The 20,813-nt window shown below is 43.2% G+C and overlaps 2 protein-coding genes across 2 annotated transcripts; one reads left to right on the top strand and one right to left on the bottom strand.

The window, feature by feature from the left end:
* The first annotated feature begins 52 nt into the window (after positions 1-52).
* On the top strand, positions 53-3,378 carry actmap (actin maturation protease). Its single transcript, XM_069668866.1, has 7 exons — positions 53-316; positions 597-827; positions 1,228-1,296; positions 1,494-1,618; positions 1,836-1,965; positions 2,111-2,181; positions 2,443-3,378. The coding sequence occupies exons 2-7, from the start codon at positions 610-612 to the stop codon at positions 2,775-2,777; spliced, it is 948 nt and encodes a 315-aa protein (XP_069524967.1). The 5' UTR covers positions 53-316; positions 597-609; the 3' UTR covers positions 2,778-3,378.
* Positions 3,379-3,455: 77 nt separating this feature from the next.
* On the bottom strand, positions 3,456-20,665 carry itpkcb (inositol-trisphosphate 3-kinase Cb). The gene is made up of 8 exons (XM_069668121.1): positions 20,541-20,665; positions 17,337-18,667; positions 7,772-7,871; positions 7,454-7,667; positions 7,139-7,343; positions 6,623-6,724; positions 5,457-5,528; positions 3,456-5,321 (listed from the first exon to the last, which is right to left on the bottom strand). Exons 2-8 carry the CDS (start codon positions 18,486-18,488, stop codon positions 5,112-5,114), a joined length of 2,055 nt encoding a protein of 684 aa, XP_069524222.1. The 5' UTR covers positions 18,489-18,667; positions 20,541-20,665; the 3' UTR covers positions 3,456-5,111.
* Positions 20,666-20,813: the final 148 nt, after the last annotated feature.

The following is a 20,813-nucleotide window of genomic DNA, read 5'->3' as shown; positions in this document are numbered from 1 at the left end:
TTGTTCTGTGTCCCATCAGATTCTGTGACCAATGCTAAAGTTTTAAACGTATCTTACGTTCTGTATGATGATAGCTGCTGCAACCAAGTTATGGTTACAGTTTTTAATATTTACACAATTTAGTGGCATGGTCCCACAAAATACAGTCGAGCAGCGGAGGGCGATGTGACGCGTTACCGTTGGTGAGTTAACCAACAACAAACACGACGAAGAAGAGGAAGGAAAATGCTGCCAAATATGGGTAAAACACCGGTGCGGCTAGGTGGCTGTGCTAGTTTGAGGAGTGGGTCTACGGCGACGGGCCAATCACTTTTGTGTGAGTTAAAAACGTTAACAGGAGACTATCATTTATCAACGGTCAACACGCCTACGCCAATAGGCTTTAACAACGAGCTGAGATAACTTTACAAGATATGGTTGTAGCTGCTAACGTTAGCTTAGTTGATGGAGGTAGGAAAGAGTGAAAGGTGGGCGGGTAGGTTGTGAGCAACAGTGTTTGTCAATAGTATTCGCAACTGTCAAGAGATAATGTAACTTCCCTCTTTGCAAAGACGCTCAAAATACTAACCAACTGACCCTCTTTTGTCATCCAAAAGGCGCACAGAAAAGATGTCAGTGGAGTGCCCAATGTCCCCACCACTTCCACTTCCACCTCCTCCTCCTCCTCTTCCACCACCTGCTCAATGTCCACCACATGCTCCAGGTCCACTTTCTCCATCGGCCTCAGCACCTAAGAAAAAGCTGTTTCAGACTATAGCTAGTAGCAGGAGTCCTGTAGAGGGGAACCACACTGAGGCGCGCATACTGCTCACTCAAAGAGAGTCCTGGTGAGATATACAGTGAAAACACAAACTTTTCTTCCACATAACATCTATTTAGTTATAATCTGGATAACGTCTGCACCTCTAGTAACAGCTTTATTAATGCACAGGCTGCTTGTTAAAAAAACCCATGAACCTGGTAATAAGTGTTATGTCCAACATCTGACACATGTGGCTGACAGCTGTGTCAGATGTCAGAACTCAGTTATTCCTGTAAACAAGTGAACAGAAACACTTAAATTATTAGATGCACTTGCACAATCCAATCCAAATATCCTGCTATCAACCCTACCTTTGTGAACCGTCTAATACTTTTGTCAACATTGAAACAGAGGTGTAGTCAGCTCTATTGAACTCCATTGTATTTTAATGTGTATGTGCGGTGTGTTTATATACTGTGCTTCAGTTTTAGGAAGGACCTGCAGTGGATCCTGGTGAACACATACGTGCCCTCCCTCATCCAAGATGGTCCACAGTAAGTCCGCAAACTCATTCAGTCTAATTATTCTCAACTCAACAACTTATGTAAGAAACACAAAACTATTACCCCAACTGCTGTACAATGGGGCTATTGTGTGATGTGTTGGACCTGATTGCTGTCACCTTTGAGTAATTAAACATGACACATTTGTCAGGGTGTGACTGTGAGTGAGTTATACATTTACCCTTTAGGTGTGGTCTGGTGGCTTTGTGGATGTCGGCTCAGCTTCGACAGCCACAGCTGAGTGTCAGCATGGAAACTGTTGTGCAGACAGCACTGAGCCGAGGATACACGGCACAGGGGGAAATGTTTTCAGGTAAAAATAAAAGTTATTACATCCCCTGTTTCTGTTTTAGGGGAAGTACAAGTTTTCTGAGCACCAAAAAGGCAAAAGACATAGCTTGACAACACTAGGTGGTGCCTGAAGTGCAAACATTAAACTGAAACAGACTTGAGGTACAAATTGCTTTTTCACACCGTGTTGAGTTTATGGCGTCGTCTTTATGTTCTCATTAATACTTTTATTTTGTCAGCTGACAACATGGCCCTGCTAGCAGAAGAGGTATGTGGCTGTAAGGCTGAACTGCTGTCGGGGGGATTAAGTGGTAAAAATGCTGCGACCATCATCACTCACCTGTGGGGCAGACAGCCTGTTCTCATCCCGTATCCAACACCCAAACAGAACAGCCAGAAGGGTTGTTCTGAGGGAGAAGAACATTGTTCTGAGGTTGTTTTTTTGACTCCTACTGATGTTGATGAATGAAAAGTTCTAGATTAAAGGACAGAATTCCTTGACAGTAATGTACAGATATGATGAAGATTTCAACCATGAGCCGTGCCAGCGCGGCGGCCACAGGGCCCACTGGGCGGCCGCTTCAGGTAAGACTGGATAGTTCAATGACCACAGGGGAGTTTCATAAAGCAAGTCTTGATTTAAAATTGACAAATGATCAATCTTTTTTTTTCAGACTCAAATCTGTATCGCTGGTGTTAAATATAAACATTCATGTAAAGATATATTAGATGCAACATGCTATTAACGGGGGTTGCACAGTGGTGCAGTGGTTAGCGCTGTCGCCTCACAGGATCTCTCTGCACCCTTAAAGCCTCACCATGCCACACCTTGTGTATTTGTTCCAGGAGTTCTCCTTGGTTTAGAGGCGAGCATTAGCAAAGAGCACACTCAGCCTGACCCCACTCTGCCCTGGCTCCACCTCGCTTCTGACACCAGCTCTCCCTGTCCTGTCAGTAGCGCAGCAGCCAAAGAGGTTTACATCCTGGCTAAGCAGGGAAAAAGTCTGCGCTACCAGCTGTGGAGTTTGGACAGCGTCGCTCAGAGCAACGAACAGCTGAAGACGATAGACCCTCAGAGAGCGAATGATGGGACCCAGTATGTTGTTCCTCCAGGGGGAGTGGAGGCCGGGCTGGCTGGAAAGGCAGTGTTGCTTCACACAAGGACACAGGAGCAGAAATGACACAGGACAATGTTTGGAAAGAAATGGATGTAGCGTGCAGCTTCTGAGACTCTGCTGAGCGGCATCACAATGAAATGTGATCGATACAACAGCTCAACACATTTTACTTTTTACAATCTGATATCTGCATCCAATCAGATATCTTTGAAAGGGCTATAAAATTTGAACTTTCATATTACATTATTGATACTGTATTTATTGAATTGAGTTTTTTTAAGATGTCACTTTAATATCTCAAACTGTATTAGCAGGTGGTCTTTGTGCACAATGATGCATTGAGATTGCATTTTCTGCAATATTGTATTTTGTTCATTAATGTGAAAAGAAACTTTCATTCACTGGATAAAACAGAATTTCTTATCAGGTCATTTTATGACTTGTAAGTGTCTATAAAAAACACTCCTTTCACAGTGTGACATAAGCTTTCATGATACAAGATTCGTCTTATCTCCCAGTGTAAGCTAGATTCATTAGCTATATTTAAAAGCTTTTAAGAAGAACAGTTGTCGGTTCATACAATACATTCATTGTTTAAATTCTGCATTTTGTCATCTTGATTCGCTGCCAACCTGTAAATGTTCTTGGATATTCAGGAGAAGAAATATAAAGATAAATATTTAGACATTGAAAACAATGTAGGTTCAAGATTAAGAAACCCTGAGAACAAAAAACAAACTCTGAAATTTCTTATTTCCAGTTTATTGCAATCACTGACTTGGGAATTAATCAGCTTTCAATGTGTTTTGCGACGTAAAATACACTGCCTTTTTAAAATACAAAATTTGGTGATGAATCCAGTTTTCTTCGACTCCTGAAGCAGCGCACAGTTTGAAACCTCAGTTTTTACAAATATATAGAATTTGTGGGCAAAGAATTATAACACTTTGTAAACACGTTATTATTCCCCTCTCTCCTGGTATGTTTACTTTTCAGAAGTAAAAAAAAAACTGCTTTAATTTGAATTCCAATTTCATGAGGTCAGGTATTTGCGTTCACTAACCTGCCACATTCCAGTCCAGGAACGACAGCCATGAAGCCCTGACTTTATATCTAAATATAACAATGCTGCTTCGTTGTAAACTTTCAATCTTCATACAAAAATTCAAACCAGCAAACCTCTTTAGTGTAACTAAATCAAGTTATTTTTGTATTCGATTACACATCATCCTTTCAATCATAAGACACGTTAAAAATTTCCAGTTTCGAGATGCAAGTTGTTACATAAGTGAAACCTCACAAATGCCTTAACAGACTGATCAGTTTAATCACATAAATCCAGTTTCCTGTCACCCTTTACATCACTGTTAAATTCTCTGCAAATCCAAATCAACACTGATCAGAGAGGATGAAGTGATAACGGCTAATTAAATTCACGTTCAACTTCTAAACGATGGCATCTGTAAACCCAGCACTCATCTGCTGCTGCTCCCAATCTTAAAACCACGGAGGCACCGCTTGTTTTGTTCAATGGCTTTGTGAGGATCCATAGTGCAACAAATGTTCCAGACAAACATGGCCGCCAAGCTGCTTACTGTACAGTTATAGGGGGGGAAAATTCACTGCATTATCATACAAAAATCCAGATTCAGAAAAACATACAAGAACTTTGGGATTAAATCAGTTTACACTTTGGTGAACTCTTTGGAAGAAAGTCCACTGAACTGGAATGATCAAACAGCTTTAGGCACAGAAAATAGTCCAAACAAGGTAAGGAGGTTAAACCAAGGCAAAGAAATTAAATTAAATTGTATATACACACCGAGTTAGTTAACACATGGTCTGACCAGTGTTTTAGTGTTAAAGATAGCTCAACATCAAAAGTGGTCCATGAGAAAACCCATTAACCCCTTGCTCCTCGAAGGCTGCGTGGAAAAGGTTTCACGCCTCTGGAGTTGCTCTGGATCAAGTTCAAAGTGCAATGCGCACCTCTCACCAGCAGAGGGGGATGCTCATGAGGGAAAAGAGTGCATATTTTCAGGAAAATGTTTTGAGAACTGTATTCTCTTAAAATAAGACAGTCAATGTGAAAAAATGTACAATCCTGCATTAAATTCTCCCTCTTTTCTTTCCACCACTGTTCATCCCACAGTCCCACAAATGGAGCATGATGGTGGCCTTTGGCATATTCCACTTTGCAATAGAAACCCTGTGCTTGTCTTAGTCTTCTTCTCACACGTTTCAACTGGATAAAGACACTTGGATCATGGCTTAGGTCATGAAAAAAGTCATCATCATGTCGGTGGTTTTCTCAGTCTTCTGTCGTTGTTCAAATTCTCCAGACATCTTCCACCAATCAAACAAATGTTTAGTTTGCGTCTCCTCTGAGTCCCTCTTTCAAGGCGTCTGTGGGAGCATACTGCTGAGGATGTCTATTAGGTTATCCAGTCCCCACAAGTAGCCGTCCTCTCTGTTGCCCTCCACCCAGGGCGTTCTGTGATCCAGCTTCCGAGGCTCCGGCAGGGGGACAGTCTTCCCGAAGTCGATCATCCACACTCGGGCCTTCCCCGAGGCATCGTGCACAAACAGCAGCGAGCTTCCAACAACCTGCGACGGAGAAACCAGTGGGACGGGTGAGTTTAGGTGTGTGCGATTTGTCACAGAAGCTAATGACGGTCTGATATCTAAAACAGGTTTGTGTAGGAAGCATGAAAACTGTGTGTGTGTGTCAGTGTGTCTCACCTCATGTGACCTAAAGAAAGGTGACTGCTCGAGGGCAGATCGGAGTTCTTCCAAACGCTGCAGGTACAATTTCTGTGAAGCGAAAGATAGAGAGATTTAGGGCATCAAATGCAGTTGCTGATTATTACACTTTAAAAACCTTTGTCTGTAAAGTTACATGAAGCTACTGCCAAAATATGGCTAACTTAGCTTAGCATAAAGACAGGAAAAGGGGGAGATTGCTAGCCTGACCCTGCCTGAAAGTAATCTGTCATCAGCACCTCAAAAGCTCGCACTAAATAACACAATGCATCTTCATGTTTGTCAGTTTAAATGCATGCAAAACTTGGTTCAAAGTTATAATCTCGAAGACCTCAGTTTCGTTGTGTTTGGCAGCACCTATGGTGATAAACGGACAGTGTTGCACAAGTCACGTCCACGGTTGGCTCCGGTTGTAAGTCTTGTTTTTCCTCGCTGACGGTCGCTTTCCTTTTTAGACTGTTTGCCTTCATCTGAGCGTCAAATTTGTTTCTTCTTCTTTGGATTTGCACTTATTTTTGAAGTCGTATCTGTAGTCATCAATCTTTTTTTGTTCAGCCATAGTAGATTACTGTTTACTCGCAACACTTGCAGAGACCGGAAAAGCAGCCGCTTAGCTCCGCCTACCCTCCCTGGCAGACCAACCACTGCTGGCTGATGGACAACGCGTCACTAACTGGGCGCCGCTTGTGATTTTTTTCTGTGAAAGTAGCAGCAGACACCCAGTCCGTAATTCTACTATATACTGTCAGTGGACCATAGGCTCAATCACCATTACGTTACCTCATTCGGCGATAGATAGGAACCTAACAGACATTTATTTAAATGAAAATCTTCGACATTATCACTTTAACAGGGGGCCTAAGTACCAAACACTTTCTTGGTCAGCACTTGTCTCTAGGAAACAAGCAGAGATTCTACTGTTCCCAGATCAAACAAACAAGATCAAAGCGTTAGTGAGTGACCTTTAGAAGTGCCAGTAAGTGGATTTATGCAAGCTAAGCTAACCAGTATCTTGCTGTGGCTGTGGACATGTGAGCTGCGTCATCTAACTCTCTGCAAGAAAATAAATAATTCGATTTCTTAAAATATTTCCTGCAAAATAAAAACTTTTGCATTACAAAAAATCAGCAGTGAAAATAACATACCAGAATCTGAGTGTTGCCACCCACAAAGTCCTCCAAGGCCTGCATCACCTGCTCCCTGTGCTTCGTCTTCTTAAAGTTGGTGTTGCAGGTTCCATCAGATTTCTGTGAGAAAAAGAAAACATATTATTATTCTATCAGTATTCCTTATTTGTAAGTGCAGTACATGTGTGGGGCAACAACATATAGTAACTTTCATGCAGTGTCACGGATGGCAGCTTGTTCCACTGGAAAAACGCCGCAGCAGGCTCCTATAAATGCTCAGTGTGTCATCAGTTGTTTCCATTCACGTCTGAGTAACATGCAAATCTACAGTTATTGGTGCGGCCTGATAACCAGCCCTGGATTTCTTTTTGACAGAGCAAACAGGCCCCTTTATGGCTCCACATGCAGCTAAAACTTTAACAGAGTGTTCTTCATTGCCAGTCGAGCATGTGTGGTCTATCCAGTGATTAGACTGATAAATATTTACTCCCACTGCTTGGTTTAACTACCTGCACCTACAGGATGAACTCTCACCTTAATGCCTTCGATGCGGAAGCCCAGGGTGGCTGTGGAGCTGAGTGTCTCCCTCCACTGCATGTATCTGGGTTTGAGGACTCCCTGCTGGGCCCTCTCCTGCTCTGTGGGGGCCCCAGGGTCCACTGCCACCATCTTGTCATACATGTCCTTCCGTAAACGCGGTCGCTCTCTGGCTTTAATAAGCTCCTCCTCCAAGTACGTCCTGAAAAATAAGGCGGTAAGTTTAATTTCTTTTTAAAATTATAACTGTTTTAAAACGTTTTAAAACTATTTAAATAATCAGCACATTCTTCTTCCCGTGTCGAGTCTTACCTGCTGCCCATCTTACAGTCCATGATAGAGGGGGAGTCAAAGTCGGCCAGCAGGTCGTCCATCAGGTTGTAGTCCTGCTCGTCTCTCTGTACCACGCCATAATAACCAGGCACGTAGGGGCGCAGCGTGTCCTTCATCAGCTGCTGCAGGCACTGCTGCTCACACTCACAGTACTTCTTCAGCAGGCGTCCATACTCCCCCGCCTGGAAGTTACCTTAAAGAAGGAGCCACACAGAGCGAAGATTAAAGACTGAAGACAAAACAATGCATGTGTAGGGAGATTGTGCATGGTTGTGTTAACTGCATATTTATGCATACCTGCATGGCCAGCTAGCTGCACCCAAGGGTAACGCTTCTTGAAGGACACAACAAAGGGGGACCAGTGAACCATGGTCTTCAATTTCTGCCAGGACTTATTCTGAAGGGAGACAAAACAGCAAAGAACGTCATCCACTTCTGTCTTCACAAAAGTGACTTAATCTTAATTAATCAGCCGTCTGGCTTCCCTTCTTCAGAGCTAAACACCAGCCGACGGGATGATTACTCATTAAAGGAAAACACACCCTGCACTGAGCACATAGTGACACACACCTGAGTAGACATTGGACAGACCCTCCCCTTTAGCCAAGGTCAGGTGCACAACCTACGTGACACAAAGCCCATTCATAAAACATTTACCAGAGTCGCCAGGGTGGTGTCGTAAAACAGAGCCTTACTGTCCGTAACTGCATGTGCAAGAGTGTGTGCATAATGGTTATCTGCATTGGGAAACACCAGAGCAAGGACAGTTTGCAATAGGGGCTCTTTGACGCATGCAACATGGGCGGGACATGTATGTGTGGGAAATCACAACAAACGGACAGCCAGTTTAGGATAGGAATGTGTGTGTGTATGTGTGTTACATTACAGACTCTCACTCCTACAGTGTGTTTTATATGCAAATAAATGTTTAACAGAAACAGAGTGACAAAACTGAGGTGAAGATATGAGTAATAAAATACAGGGACACAAGGCAATGATAATAATAAAGATAACCTTTTTATAACTATATAGCGTCTGTGACTGTGCTTCTCTCAGCCTGGCCTATCTCTGCCATGTTTACATGTCTGCCTATCATCTCATGCATTCTTTCCACAGCTGCTCTGTTGAAATTCTGTCACAATAAAACAGTGTTAATGCAGGAATACGCACACACACAGCGGAAACAGACGGTCCGTGTTTAACTTAGACGTCAAACACTGAGTTTAAGGAGCTGTTTTGTAAATATTTGAGTGCAGAATTAAGACCGGAAAGAGGCTGCTCTGCGTACATGTTGTTTAGTTTGTCTTGTAGCTGAAGAAATTGCTTATTAAACATCATCCCAACTATAAACGGCTACTTATACAACATAAAATGCAGGTTATTCTAGTTCTTCCCATCATTACTCCTTCACCAATAAATAAAGTCTTGAAGTTCTGGATTCAAAAAGTCAAAAGGAGAGGAGACGATAAGAATTTCCGACTGCCTTCAACAGCTGCTGTTCCTCCGTCGGTTCCTCATGATAAAACTTTGTGCAACAGGTTTGTGCCCCGTCACACAGCCGGTCGACGTCAGGGGTTCATAAAGACACAAGAGGCCGAGAGTAATGAGAGTGAGTACTAGAAGACACCTGTGAGCTGAGCCTTCAATCGCATCAACAGATTAACCCCCAGGTTACCTCTTGTCGACTCAGGACAAAGAGCAGTGATGAAACATGTGAACGCTGAATGCATTTCACTTAAATTCGCAACTCGGACGCAACTTTTTGCAACACGAGTTGATTTCCTCTTTATTATTTTGACCTGTTTCAACACTCCTGAATCAAACCAGACAGTTTAGGACTTGCATGAGAATGACGGAGCATTCAAGGTCACATCTCTCTGCAATTTGCCAGGGACAATCATTCGTGAAGCACCCTCCTACGTCAATGGCCAATTTGTCCCGGTGAGGGTGAAGACATCCCGTGTCCCGATTTCTATTGGTGCTAACAGATCTGCGGTTTGGTTCATTTGGTACGGACAAAAGGAAAACAGTGATGCACTGTTGCATTTTTCCTGCTCACACTGATTTTTGACTAAACATTTTGTAAAGACTGACAGGTAACTCTCTGATTGGACGATTGTTTTCTTCCACCAGCAGTGCATCATCAGGATCTACGATCTAAGTTTACGCAGCACTTGAATGCATCACAAGTCTGCAAATGAAGCACGTGTCATTATGAATAATGGCTAACAGGCAGAGACACGGCAATAGGGAGACGTCTAGTACAGGAATGATTTTGGGACTACTTTTCAAAGCACTCACTGAACTGTCAAAGTACACTTAGTAAGATACAAGCTCAGCAGTTTGAACAGCTTTTGACCTATTAATAAGGGAAAATACTGCGCTGACGTACATATGAACGAGGTTAGTAGGCTTTTAGAGTGAACTTGGCTCAAGTTCATTTAAACCATACTAAAAAGGTAACGTGTGAAATTAGACATTTTGGTTGTGATTTTTAAGGCAACCTTCATTTGGTTTCAACTTGACGCTGAAAATATCCTGAACACTTCCTTGACATTCCAGCACGTATCGTCCACTCCGTGCCGTGTTTACAGCAGGACAGTTAAATCCAAACCGAGCAGAAAAACATCAGAGTAAAAACCACCATCCTTAAACCTTGTTCCACATAAAAGATAACAAGCATTCATCTGCAGACACTCGGCACAGTAAAACTGTCAGCAGTGTTTGGCGTCCAAAGTGCTGCTGTGAGCTATAATTACGAACCTGTTATGTAAAGCTCATAACATAAGAATCTGTCAGATAGTACCATGTCTCAGCTCTCCAAAACAAACACATGTGCTTTAGACATGCTTACGATTAGTTTTTAAAGTGACAGGATCAAACTGAAAACAGTATTTCCCCTTAAAAACACCAACACTGGTTAAGTAACGCAGCCTTGATCAGTGTGCGTTTGTAGTTGAGGTGCACTTCTGTCATTTCTTGGATGTTTGCTCATATGAAAACATTATGCAATGTAGTGCTTTGACATCAACGATATATTTAGGAAGACCGTGTGTATACCGGTAACTGCTAAATATAGATGTTCCCTGCCCGCTGGACCGATATACTGTAAACACACAAATATCCATTTCAGGTATGGTCAACACTGTACTCCAAAAACAATCTCTTGAAATAGGTTTGTGGTCAATCACAAATGTGTTCGCCACAATACCTTTGTTTCTTTGCTACTATCGGATTCATTCGTCCTAATCAGTGAGGGATGAAGGACCCGGGGGTGACAGGGGAAGCAGACACCCTCTCTTCTTTCACTCTTCAGCCTCTCTCTCTCTCTCTAATTGCTTCGAGCTGACAGCTTAATGTGTTTCCTCTGCGGGGTCAAGTGCATCTGACTACATTAACCAGATATTCTGCTAATAGTTTTCTGGACACGGAGGCGTCTTTTTTTAAAGATGATAAATGCTGTGAACCGGCCTGTTGTTTTTTATTTCAAACTGTGCAAACTGCGCAGACTCTGCTGCCTCATCCTCTCTCTCTTCATCCCACACATCGCAGCTTTTTTAAAACACTCAGGTCACATATAACATCTCTCAGTCATCTCCACCAACTCTGCTGTCTCTTTTATATAACTCGCGAATACATAACACGCAGAATGTTGCATTTGTTTTATAAGCTTCCTCTTCAGTCCCAAAAGCTCCTTGTATGCGTTGCTTCTTATATCAGCTGGTAATATTCAGATGTTACAATATAAGAAAGAGGCAGCTACACTCAGCTGCCAAGTTTTTGTGCAAACTGTTGCATTTTGTTGTAGCTCGGTGTAGCTAATAAACTGAGTGTGTGTTTGTCTAAATTCAAGTGTGAGGCTGCAGAAAGTACGACAGCCTAAAGCATGATGATCCTGCTGGTTGGCTTACTCACTACTTAACCCAGATAAAGAGATCATCACACTGGACTAACTGCATACTATGTGCCCGAGCGCCGTCACATACTGCAACAGCAACACCAGGCTGCCATATCAATCACATGGCATTTGGATACGCAAACCCGTCACCAGCATCGGATAGGATCTGCCCTCATTACACGTGACGTTGGTAAATAGCATTCGACAGTCGGAGGCCACGGTAGACTGAATTTAAGTCTGCTGTGGATTCCTACTTTCCTCTTCTTACCTGGCACACAGAGCAGTAGTGGAGGAGGAGGCAGGCGCTGACACAAGCACACACAGCCCCGGAGACGACTCGGGAACGCAGCCAGCACAAAATACTCCGCACCATCAGCGCAGGGTCTCCACGGGCGAGCACCACCAGGGATGTGTGCCTCCCTTTCAGCCTGAGATCCGTCACGATCATCTAGAAACTACAGCTGCTGTTAGCTCGTAGCTAACGCTCGGCCTTATTCCAGCTCCAGTCGGTCTGTGAGCTGAGGCTTGTGTTGCCTGGTGAATAATCCTCCTTGCACTTATGTCTCACAATGACCCCCTTCTCGACAACACAATTCAAAATTTCTCCTGTTTCAACATCCTGTCACTCCTCCCTTCCTCTCTTAAGACTTTCTCAACCTCTTTGCTGTCATAAAGCCGTCATTTTCTATCTTTCTTTGACCCCCTTTCCTTGTATTTCCTCCCCTAAATCATACCTCGTCTCCCCCTGAAGGTACCTACCTCCACACAATGATCTATCTTCTCTCGCTCTCTCCGCCGTCTAACCTTTCTTCTCCTCCTCTCTCCTTTTCATCCCCTAATCCCTGCAGGGCCTATCCTGAGCCCCACGCTGAGCCAATCTCCTGCTGGATTCATGACAGGCTGGCAGCAGAGGGGGGGTAGGGACAACAGGCCTCCCCATACCCTCCCTGTACTCTCCTTTTGTCCTACTGACAAATTCCTCAGTACGATGTAACCTACATAGATGTGTGTGTGCGTATCAACGTGTGTGTGGAGACAAAGCAGAACCTGTCAGACAACTATCATTATCTACAGGAGTGAGCCGTCTGCGTACACTACAGGGTGTTTTCAGGTACAGTCAGAGCTCCTTTCTCTACACTAGATTATATAAAACCACATCCCTTTCCCCTAACGCAGGTCTTCATGTTCGAGCAGCTCGGCTGTGGTGGGCTGCTGAACGTGCAGACGATGGCACAGCTTTAAAATATCACTACAAGAAAGAGTAATGCTACATTTAAACACTGATAGGACTGAATACTAAAGTACTGCCTGTTCCAAGCTTGTCTGCGTGCCCTCTCTATCTACTGTTGACATATTCTGTTGTAGCTATATTAGTGAAGTTAATCAGCATTTTTGCTAATCCAGAAATCTTTTATCAGGAGAAACAAAAGGACATCTGCAGGTGTCTCTCTCATCACTGTAAACAGAATATTTTGGGTTCCACAAGTCAAACAAAACACGACATTATATGAAGCTAGTTTGACGTTTTTTACTCTTTCCCATATATAGTGAATATTATTAATAGATACATAAGAAAAAGAGGATATATCAACAGGGTACTTTGAGCATTTACAACAGCGGCTCCATCAAGATACGTTCATGATACGGGCCGAGAAAAAACAACCCTGATTTCAACTACTGGCAACTGTTTTTTTTAAGCTGAGGAAATAAGATAGCAATCTTATATTCTTAAATGAACAGATTACGATCGCTGCCCATAAAATGTCAGAAGGGAGTGGACTGTAAAGTAGCTTGGTACATTTACTAAAGCACTGTGTTTAAAGCTGCTGTGAGGAGTTTTTTAGCGGGTTATGAAACAGACTGAAATCAATTCTGATGGCTCTCTACGAGCTACAAAAGCAAACCAGACCATCAGCGACAACATTGATTATTTCTATAGAGTTATTTTTAATGGCTGAAACTGCTGGCGGGGGGGGGGGGGGGGGGGGGGTAGGTGTCAGAGGAAGTGAACTGCACGCTGCCTTTGTTTACATCTTCCACGGCAAAAATTTAAAGTGAGTGATACATATGACTGTTAGGGGGCTTTCACATTAGGGACGGGGGCCGATCCGAGTCCAGTTGGTTTGATCAGTGTGAACACTGTGTACTGTACTCCACTTGAAAAGGTGGTCTCGAGTACGGTTCATGTGTACTCGGGGACGGTGCGCATCAGGTGTGAAAGCTAACCGTACTAAAACACATAAGTGAACTGCTTTTTATAATGTCTCCTTCGAAAATAAATTATGTTATATAGTTGACGATACTCATCTTCTTCTCCTTGTTTTTGAGATGCATTATCGCCACCTTCTGTTCGGAGTCCTACCGCAAGTGTACTCGGGTACGGAACGAAATTTTTAACGTGAAAGCTGACCGGTTGGGGAGAGGAGAGGGGGGGGCAATCATACTCAGGCACGTGGCATGTGAAAACGCCCTGAAAGCAGGATGAGATTGTTTGTTAAAAACCACCACTTGATCATGTACAGGACAAAATCAGCAACGAGATAAGTGGTACCTCTTTGTCAAAACAAACTGAAAGTTCCTCACAGGAGCTTTAAGTTCGAGATAGAGGAGCAGGTCAGATGTTGCTAATAAATACTTTGAATTGAATAAAATAATGAAGGCAGGACTGCTTTTGAAGGAGTATTGTTTACATAAGGGAATGCTTCTATTACTGAAGAAAAGGATCTGAAGACTTTCTCCACCACTGCACAAGGCGACAGTGAAAGTATTGTTCAATATAAATGTATTGAAATTTGGATGAACAGTCAAACATCATAGACTGTATCCTTCTGTTGTTCTGCTCTGTAGCATGAGTTTTGTGTTCAAGTGCTGTGGGAGTGATGTGTGGGACTTTGAATGGTGATAGCAACGGAAAACAAGACTACAATTGTGGCTCGTATGAATAAGCACGCTTAGATAAGAGGAACAATCACGTGTAGGCTATGTGTTCAAAGTGTCAGTGAATGTTTTTGTCTGTCTTTAGTCGTATTTTCCTTCTGTATGTCTGTTCCACTGAAGGTCTCGTCGGGTTTCAGGGACAAAATATTATGCTTTCGCAGGGCCGAATGTGGGGGGAAGAAAGAGTGTCTCATATGGAACGAGCCTTATGACAATGTAAAATAATAAGCGCATTGTTGGCTTGGCAGAAATGTGTAGGAATTTATATCTAACACTCAAACGTCAGGGACAGAGTAGATACTGCCTGTGTCAGAAAGAGAGAACAAGACGAGGAGTAAAAAAAAAAAAGTACCATATATGGCAAAGACGTTGCCTAGCAAACAGCTCTGCCTTCAGCCTAATTTTCCATGACACGCACTGAACTCTGAATGCAAGACGGCATCGCTGCATGTGTGTGCCTCTCTCTGAGTATGCATGTTTGAGCAAGTATCTGCTCACGTCATCGGGCACACAAAATGTAACTGGTTTGGCTGCTAGCAGACATCGTGGCCTGGGCTTTTTTAAAAGGCAGTGACAACAAACGCACACCTTTGTTTTATGAATAACGTATGACAAATGCCCCTTAAAAGCCAGCTCTTATCATGAAGCGCAGGACAGCGTCATCCTGTTTGTTACAACAGCTCAAGTGCAACTCCTCAGGTTGCTCATTTCCTGCCTCTAGCTGGAAATTACTCTGTCCACTGACCTGCTGATGATCATTACTGTAACGAACATTCAGTACATTTTGCCCTGTTGAGAAATGTGACCGAAAAGACCCTCATGATGCAACTCAAAATGAAAGACTGACCAAGATAGATAAAAGATGTTTACAGACACGTAAACCCTGAAAATAACCCGCTGACATAACAGAACTGGAAAAAGGAAATGTATCATTATGTGATCATACTAAAGAGCCATGTGTAGAGTTAAAACTTAAAGTAATCAGCAACTATATTGATGAATCGTTGGATCATTTTTTGCTAAATGTGGTTTCAGCTTCTGCAATTGTTTCTGTTTTTGCGTCACTGTTTTAAACTTAAAAACGGACACAAACATTTGAACATGTCGCCTTGGGCTCTGGTTAATGTCAATGCAAGCTCATTTTTTCCCTCTTTTTTGCTGTAAACATAATTGGCATATTACTTTATATTGATTATAATTCTTTAGCCGTGTCCCAATTCAGGGGCTGCATCCTTTGAAGGACGTATTTCAAGGGCAGTTGCGTCATAGCGGCGCATCGAAGGCTCCTTCAGGGTGCATCCTTTGCGGGCCTAACATATCTGGAGAATTATTACGCATTACTCATTTCAGTTTGGCCTTAGCGGTCTACGCAGGCTACAAATGTTGCATCCTTCGTAGTCTGCGTCCTTTGAAGGATGCGGCCCCTGAATTGAGACACAAATTTGGTCACAGCCCGTAAGCTGAGTGTAAATAAAATTCTTTAAAAAGTGGTTATGTGAAACCTTATGATATATGGCATGACATGAAATTAAAACATTTCTACATAGAAAAGAAACAAAAATAAGAGTAACAGCAACATAATAGTTATAAGTTATCAACTAGAGGTCCTTTTCCTTGGAACTCTAGCTGGTCCAAACATCTACCATTAAAACAGACTAGAGCTTAAACTTGTCACATTTCTTCCGTGTCTTGTCTTTCTCTGGAAAAAGGAAATTAAATACCTGACAAGGGTGGACTGTCCTCTGTGGAAAATGGAATGGGGCTAGGTTATTAAAAAAATATATAACTTCTGCCTTTTCTTTTGGTACAGCTCAAAGTGAAAGACATGCCGCCAGTCAAACATGCATGCTTGGTGACGTGGCCTGAACAGAAAACCTGGCCATACAGGATCATCATGCTGCCGAGAAGAAGAGCGAAGATACTGGAAGATTGTCTACTGTGGAGACATCCTGTTTTTAAGACTCATTCCGAGCATTTCTAGTCAACATGCATCAAAGCCTCCTGACTCAGGGGGGAGAAACATCACAACTTCCTACTGGGAAACTTTAAATGGACTCATGCTTGAAGGAGAGGAAACCCTATACCTCTGGGGCAGTTAACTACAGTTAGACTGGTCTTGTCATCTCTATTTTTATGAACTGTTGAAGGGGTAGCTGTGAAAGGATGAGTAATATTTTCAGAATGCATTCAGACAGCGTTTAAATGGTCCTACGGCTGAGCTCATCAAAGTCATGTGATCATGAGCCATGGGAGTAGAAGGACTATAGGTGGGGGTTGGAGATAAAAACAATTTCCTCCTCCTTGATTTAAATTTGGTACAGTTGCATTTCTTTATCAGGGCAGTCTGAGTCCAGCCGTTTAGACAAATTAGACACATCAGACGAAGTATTTCAAATAAAAGGCTATCACATCCTGGCACCTGGAAACATCCACCAAACCACTTGAGACTCATGTTGTGTAGCAAACCTCCTGACACAATGGGGGTTTGTTTTCCCCATTTGAACAACATTACCTCAGCAAGCATCAAATTCTAGGTGCTTCTCAAGAGCCTATATCAACTGACAGTGACTGATGTGACTGTCAGTGTGCAATATGTGTTTTAGTACATCAGCAGTAAATATGGAAATACACGCGTGTTGTCATGTTCCTCTGAGCCATCAGATGAATAGTTGTGCCTGGGGCGAAAGCTACAGCCGGACACAGGGTTGTGTGTCCTGTGTGTAGTGTCTGTGAACATTCTATGCCAGTGTTTTACTCAAACCACTTCTCCTGTAGTTGTATAGTAATGTTGCACATGTCACTATGTTTTGTTCACCTGATGTGGCCCTTTAACACGTACTGTCAGTCTGCCATGTTTTTTTGCTAATTGTGCTACATTTGGTGGCCTTAAGCAGTGTTTTGTTTTTGTACAGCTGGCAGGTCATAACCACAACTTCAACACATCATGAGATTGTTCATACTTATTTAAAAGCACAGCCAATCTCAACCAATGGTCTGTTTTAAAAACACATGAAAAGAGGCACTCACCCCAGTTCCATCGTCCGGACTGCAAAGAGACCGGGCCGGAGAGAGACTGGACTCGATGTCGCTCCCAGTGAAGTCGTCCTCGGATTCCTCGAAGGACGAGGCTGAGGACAGGCCGATGGAGGAGGAATTGGACAGCTTCCTCGGTGAGCGCATCAGCGCAGGTGACCCACCGCAGCCGCTGTCCGAGCAGGGAGACTCGTCCTCGGGGTGAGGGTCAAGGCACGAGCCGGTGCTGAGCTCCGTCCGGACGCTCAGCAGGGCCGGTGTCTCCTGGGAGCGGGTCGGACTGGGGTCTCTGGTTATGATAAGTTTCGGTATGGTTCCTGGAAAACTTTGGCCTCCTCCTGGGGGGCCCTGAGGGGCCTGGTCAGAGTCTGTTTCCGCCGGGCAGCAGTGTATTTGGTCACCGGCCGCTTTAGGCGGACATGAAACTGTACTACACTCGGTTTTAGTCATTTTAGACTCCGCGTGCTCGGCAGTTAACGACCGTCCTCTAGGTTGATCCGGGGGGAAGCTAGTCCGAGTGTCCAGGTCAGAGGTGAGCAGCCGGGCTGAACTCAGACTAGTCCCTGTTAGTTCCCTGACTTCACACCCAACACGGTCCTGGTTGTTTCCCCCCGGTGGCTGGTCTTCCATGGCCCTCGTCGGGGGGTACGAGGCATTGTCCTCTCGTCCGGGTTTCGGCTCCTCGCAGCCCGCACCGCTGGCTTCACCGATCCGCCTTTCCAAACCAGACGCATCGGACGAGCCAGCCGGTGCCTCTCGACTCACGGCGTGTTGGCTGGCTTCCTTATTATCATCTAGGCCCGACTGTGCCTCGAAACAACCCGGGGATGCTCGATGTTCCCCAACCGCCGAGACAACCTCGTCCCTCGGCAACTTTCCTACTCTGTGATCGCGGCGCGTCGCTGGATCTCCAGCTCCGTTTCCGCACCCAAAATCCGCTTCTGTCTGACTTGAGTCTCGCTTTCTCCTTCCCAAACACGACAACACTTTATTTTTCATCGGATTCCTGTTTAACTGGTCACCCTGTCGCTTCTCTCCGCTTCTAAACCTGCGGATACGGAGTCGCTTGGCTGACTCGCCTGCTTTCCATCTCGCTCTGCCTGGGGTGGTGGTGGTATGCGAAAGATCTGAGCGAGTTTGGCCCATCCCGCATGCCGTAGTAGTAACACTGAATCAGACACACCCTCAGTGGTTGGTTTTGAAAATAGCTGAAGTCGTTTTGACTCCTACAGTGTACAGTAAGTAATTAGTCACTCAATCCGTTCATTTAGCCTGGGAAATCATGACTTGGTCCCACCCTTTTTCCACGTCTGTATTATTCACATCTGTGGAAACAAACAGATGATGAATGATTAAGTGCATGAAACAAAAGTCTATTCTAATTACTCACAACACCCCACAAAAGAGATCATTAATCATACTGACGATTTAACCATTAATAGCACATAAAAACCCCTGCATAACAGCACCAGTAATCATATTCATCACAGTATCCACCAATTAATGTGTGATTTGTCGGTTCAGAAATTCAGAGCTCATTTCCTGGAGCAGGCCAGGACATAGAAACTGACAAAGAGTCCATTTATAAAAATAGGAAAATATGACGAATCTAATTATTAAATATAACAGGAACAGTTAAGTGCAGAGAAATGTAAGGTTTCAGACTGAGTTTCACCAGAGTTAATCAGTGTAATACTGCCCTCCTGTGTCTGGACTACATATGTGTCCACAGTAGAATTTAGACCCCATTGTCTATTTTATACAAAATGCCATAACAGTCCAAATAAGCAGATGGTCAGAATAAAAAGCAGTAGCCCTGTTGTGTACAACAATAAATGTACCCAAGTCGAATTACAGAGGAAAAGGTGAAAAGAAGAACACAAGTCATATGATGTTTCAAAGAGCCGGTGATGTCTTCAAGTTGCTTGCTCTGTCTGACCCACTTTCCCAAACCACAAAATGTACAAAGACATAACAACAAAGCAAATATCCTCACAGTTCAGAAGCTTACATGAGCACATTTTTGGTATCTCAATAAATTACTTTAACCTTTAATCAGCTATTAAACTTGTTGAGTTGATTTGGTTTGACAAATACACTGATCAACTAATCATTCTAGTACTAAAAGCGTGAAATACTGGTGTTACCAACAGCTTGCGGGCTTAAACTTCTATTTTTAGTCCAGATTGAAAGTGCAATATAGTAGGTAAATTGAAATAATGTTTAGGGTAAGTGCTACATTCATTTGGTTAAAGTGGTCACATTTTCGGTTGCCATATTATGGTAATAACACAAGTCGGTGTAAATCCCGAAAGTGAAATGTCAGCGTACCTCAAACATTTCACATATTTCATTATTAAGTACATACAGTGAGGAAACCTGGAAACATTCCCAGCCTTTTAAATTAGACAGCGAGCTTCTGAGTGTCATTCATCGTCATTTAGGCCTACTGTGACAGTACTGCAGTCACTGTGCTGCCAGAGAGGAATGCTCACAGAGAGGAAATAAGACAGGACAATGGAAAGAAGAGCTCATACTGATCCACACACGCACACGCACACACACACACACACGCACACACACAGACACTTAATATTCCAGTACATTCTTGTGTAATCCCGACTATAAAAAATCATATGTAGTGACTAATACTGGTTTGGATGACTGAGAGTATCTCTTCTCACACAGTCAAACACTAACACACACTTTATGGGAGGCTGGTCAAACATATAAAACACTAAAAAATGATTTATGATCGAACGGCAGTTAACAGATCAAACACGGTGTCATTTATTGTATCCTCTATTCTCCTGGTGTATATAAGGACACACTATGTGGCCACTGTGGAAAACACTTATAATAACCTTTTCACTCATATAATGATAATCAAATATCACTATTTAAAGAAAATGAAAGCATTATTAAAGAGTAGAAGTTAGTAATCAATGAATTAGTTACTCTTAGAATACCTCATATTTTGAGGACAGTATTAGATCTTTAAGTTGCATGAATGTCAGGTGGAAGTTTGTAAATTTAGTCAGATTTAAAGTCTATGTGGCTATGTAAAGACACACAACTTTATACTCTATACTTCAAAATGAATCCTATGATTCTGTATTACTGGGGAAAACCAACAATAAAATGTGATCTGTCGACGGCTTAAATCAAATTACGGTACATATTTTAGCAAAAACTTACCAGGCGTATTGGGAGTTCCTCCTCTGGTGTCTGTCTGAAGCAGGCAGCTGTTAAAGAGCTGCAGTGATGTGGAGGTTTACAACACCGAGCAGGGTGTGAAGGGGATGTAACAGCGTGTTATCTGTTTAGCAGTTGTGTGCAGTGTGCTGAGTGTACTGTGCTGTCAGCATGTGGTTAAAGAAAAAGAGGAAATGCTTGTCAAAACAGGGGCAGGGCTGAGCAAACGTTGAGGCTCTTCAATTCCTTAGTAAGACAGCTAGCTAGCTACTAGCA

Source organism: Semicossyphus pulcher, unplaced genomic scaffold (assembly GCF_022749685.1).
Source record: "Semicossyphus pulcher isolate SPU_LCO1_2020_fin unplaced genomic scaffold, fSemPul1.0.p SCAF_19, whole genome shotgun sequence".
Classification (NCBI taxonomy): Eukaryota; Metazoa; Chordata; class Actinopteri; order Labriformes; family Labridae; genus Semicossyphus; species Semicossyphus pulcher.
This window is presented reverse-complemented; position numbering and strand designations above follow the sequence as displayed.

What these genes read in the sequence shown, in the direction of transcription:
- actmap (XM_069668866.1), top strand. Translation starts at nt 610, where the DNA reads ATGTCAGTGGAGTGCCCAATGTCCCCACCACTTCCACTTCCACCTCCT. An exon ending in CTCACTCAAAGAGAGTCCTG is followed by an intron (nt 828 to 1,227) that starts GTGAGATATACA and finishes ACTGTGCTTCAG; the next exon opens with TTTTAGGAAGGACCTGCAGT. An exon ending in CCACTGGGCGGCCGCTTCAG is followed by an intron (nt 2,182 to 2,442) that starts GTAAGACTGGAT and finishes TATTTGTTCCAG; the next exon opens with GAGTTCTCCTTGGTTTAGAG.
- itpkcb (XM_069668121.1), bottom strand. Translation starts at nt 18,488, where the DNA reads ATGGGCCAAACTCGCTCAGATCTTTCGCATACCACCACCACCCCAGGC. An exon ending in GTCCGGACGATGGAACTGGG is followed by an intron (nt 7,872 to 17,336) that starts GTGAGTGCCTCT and finishes GTCTCCCTTCAG; the next exon opens with AATAAGTCCTGGCAGAAATT. An exon ending in GACTGTAAGATGGGCAGCAG is followed by an intron (nt 7,344 to 7,453) that starts GTAAGACTCGAC and finishes CTTATTTTTCAG; the next exon opens with GACGTACTTGGAGGAGGAGC.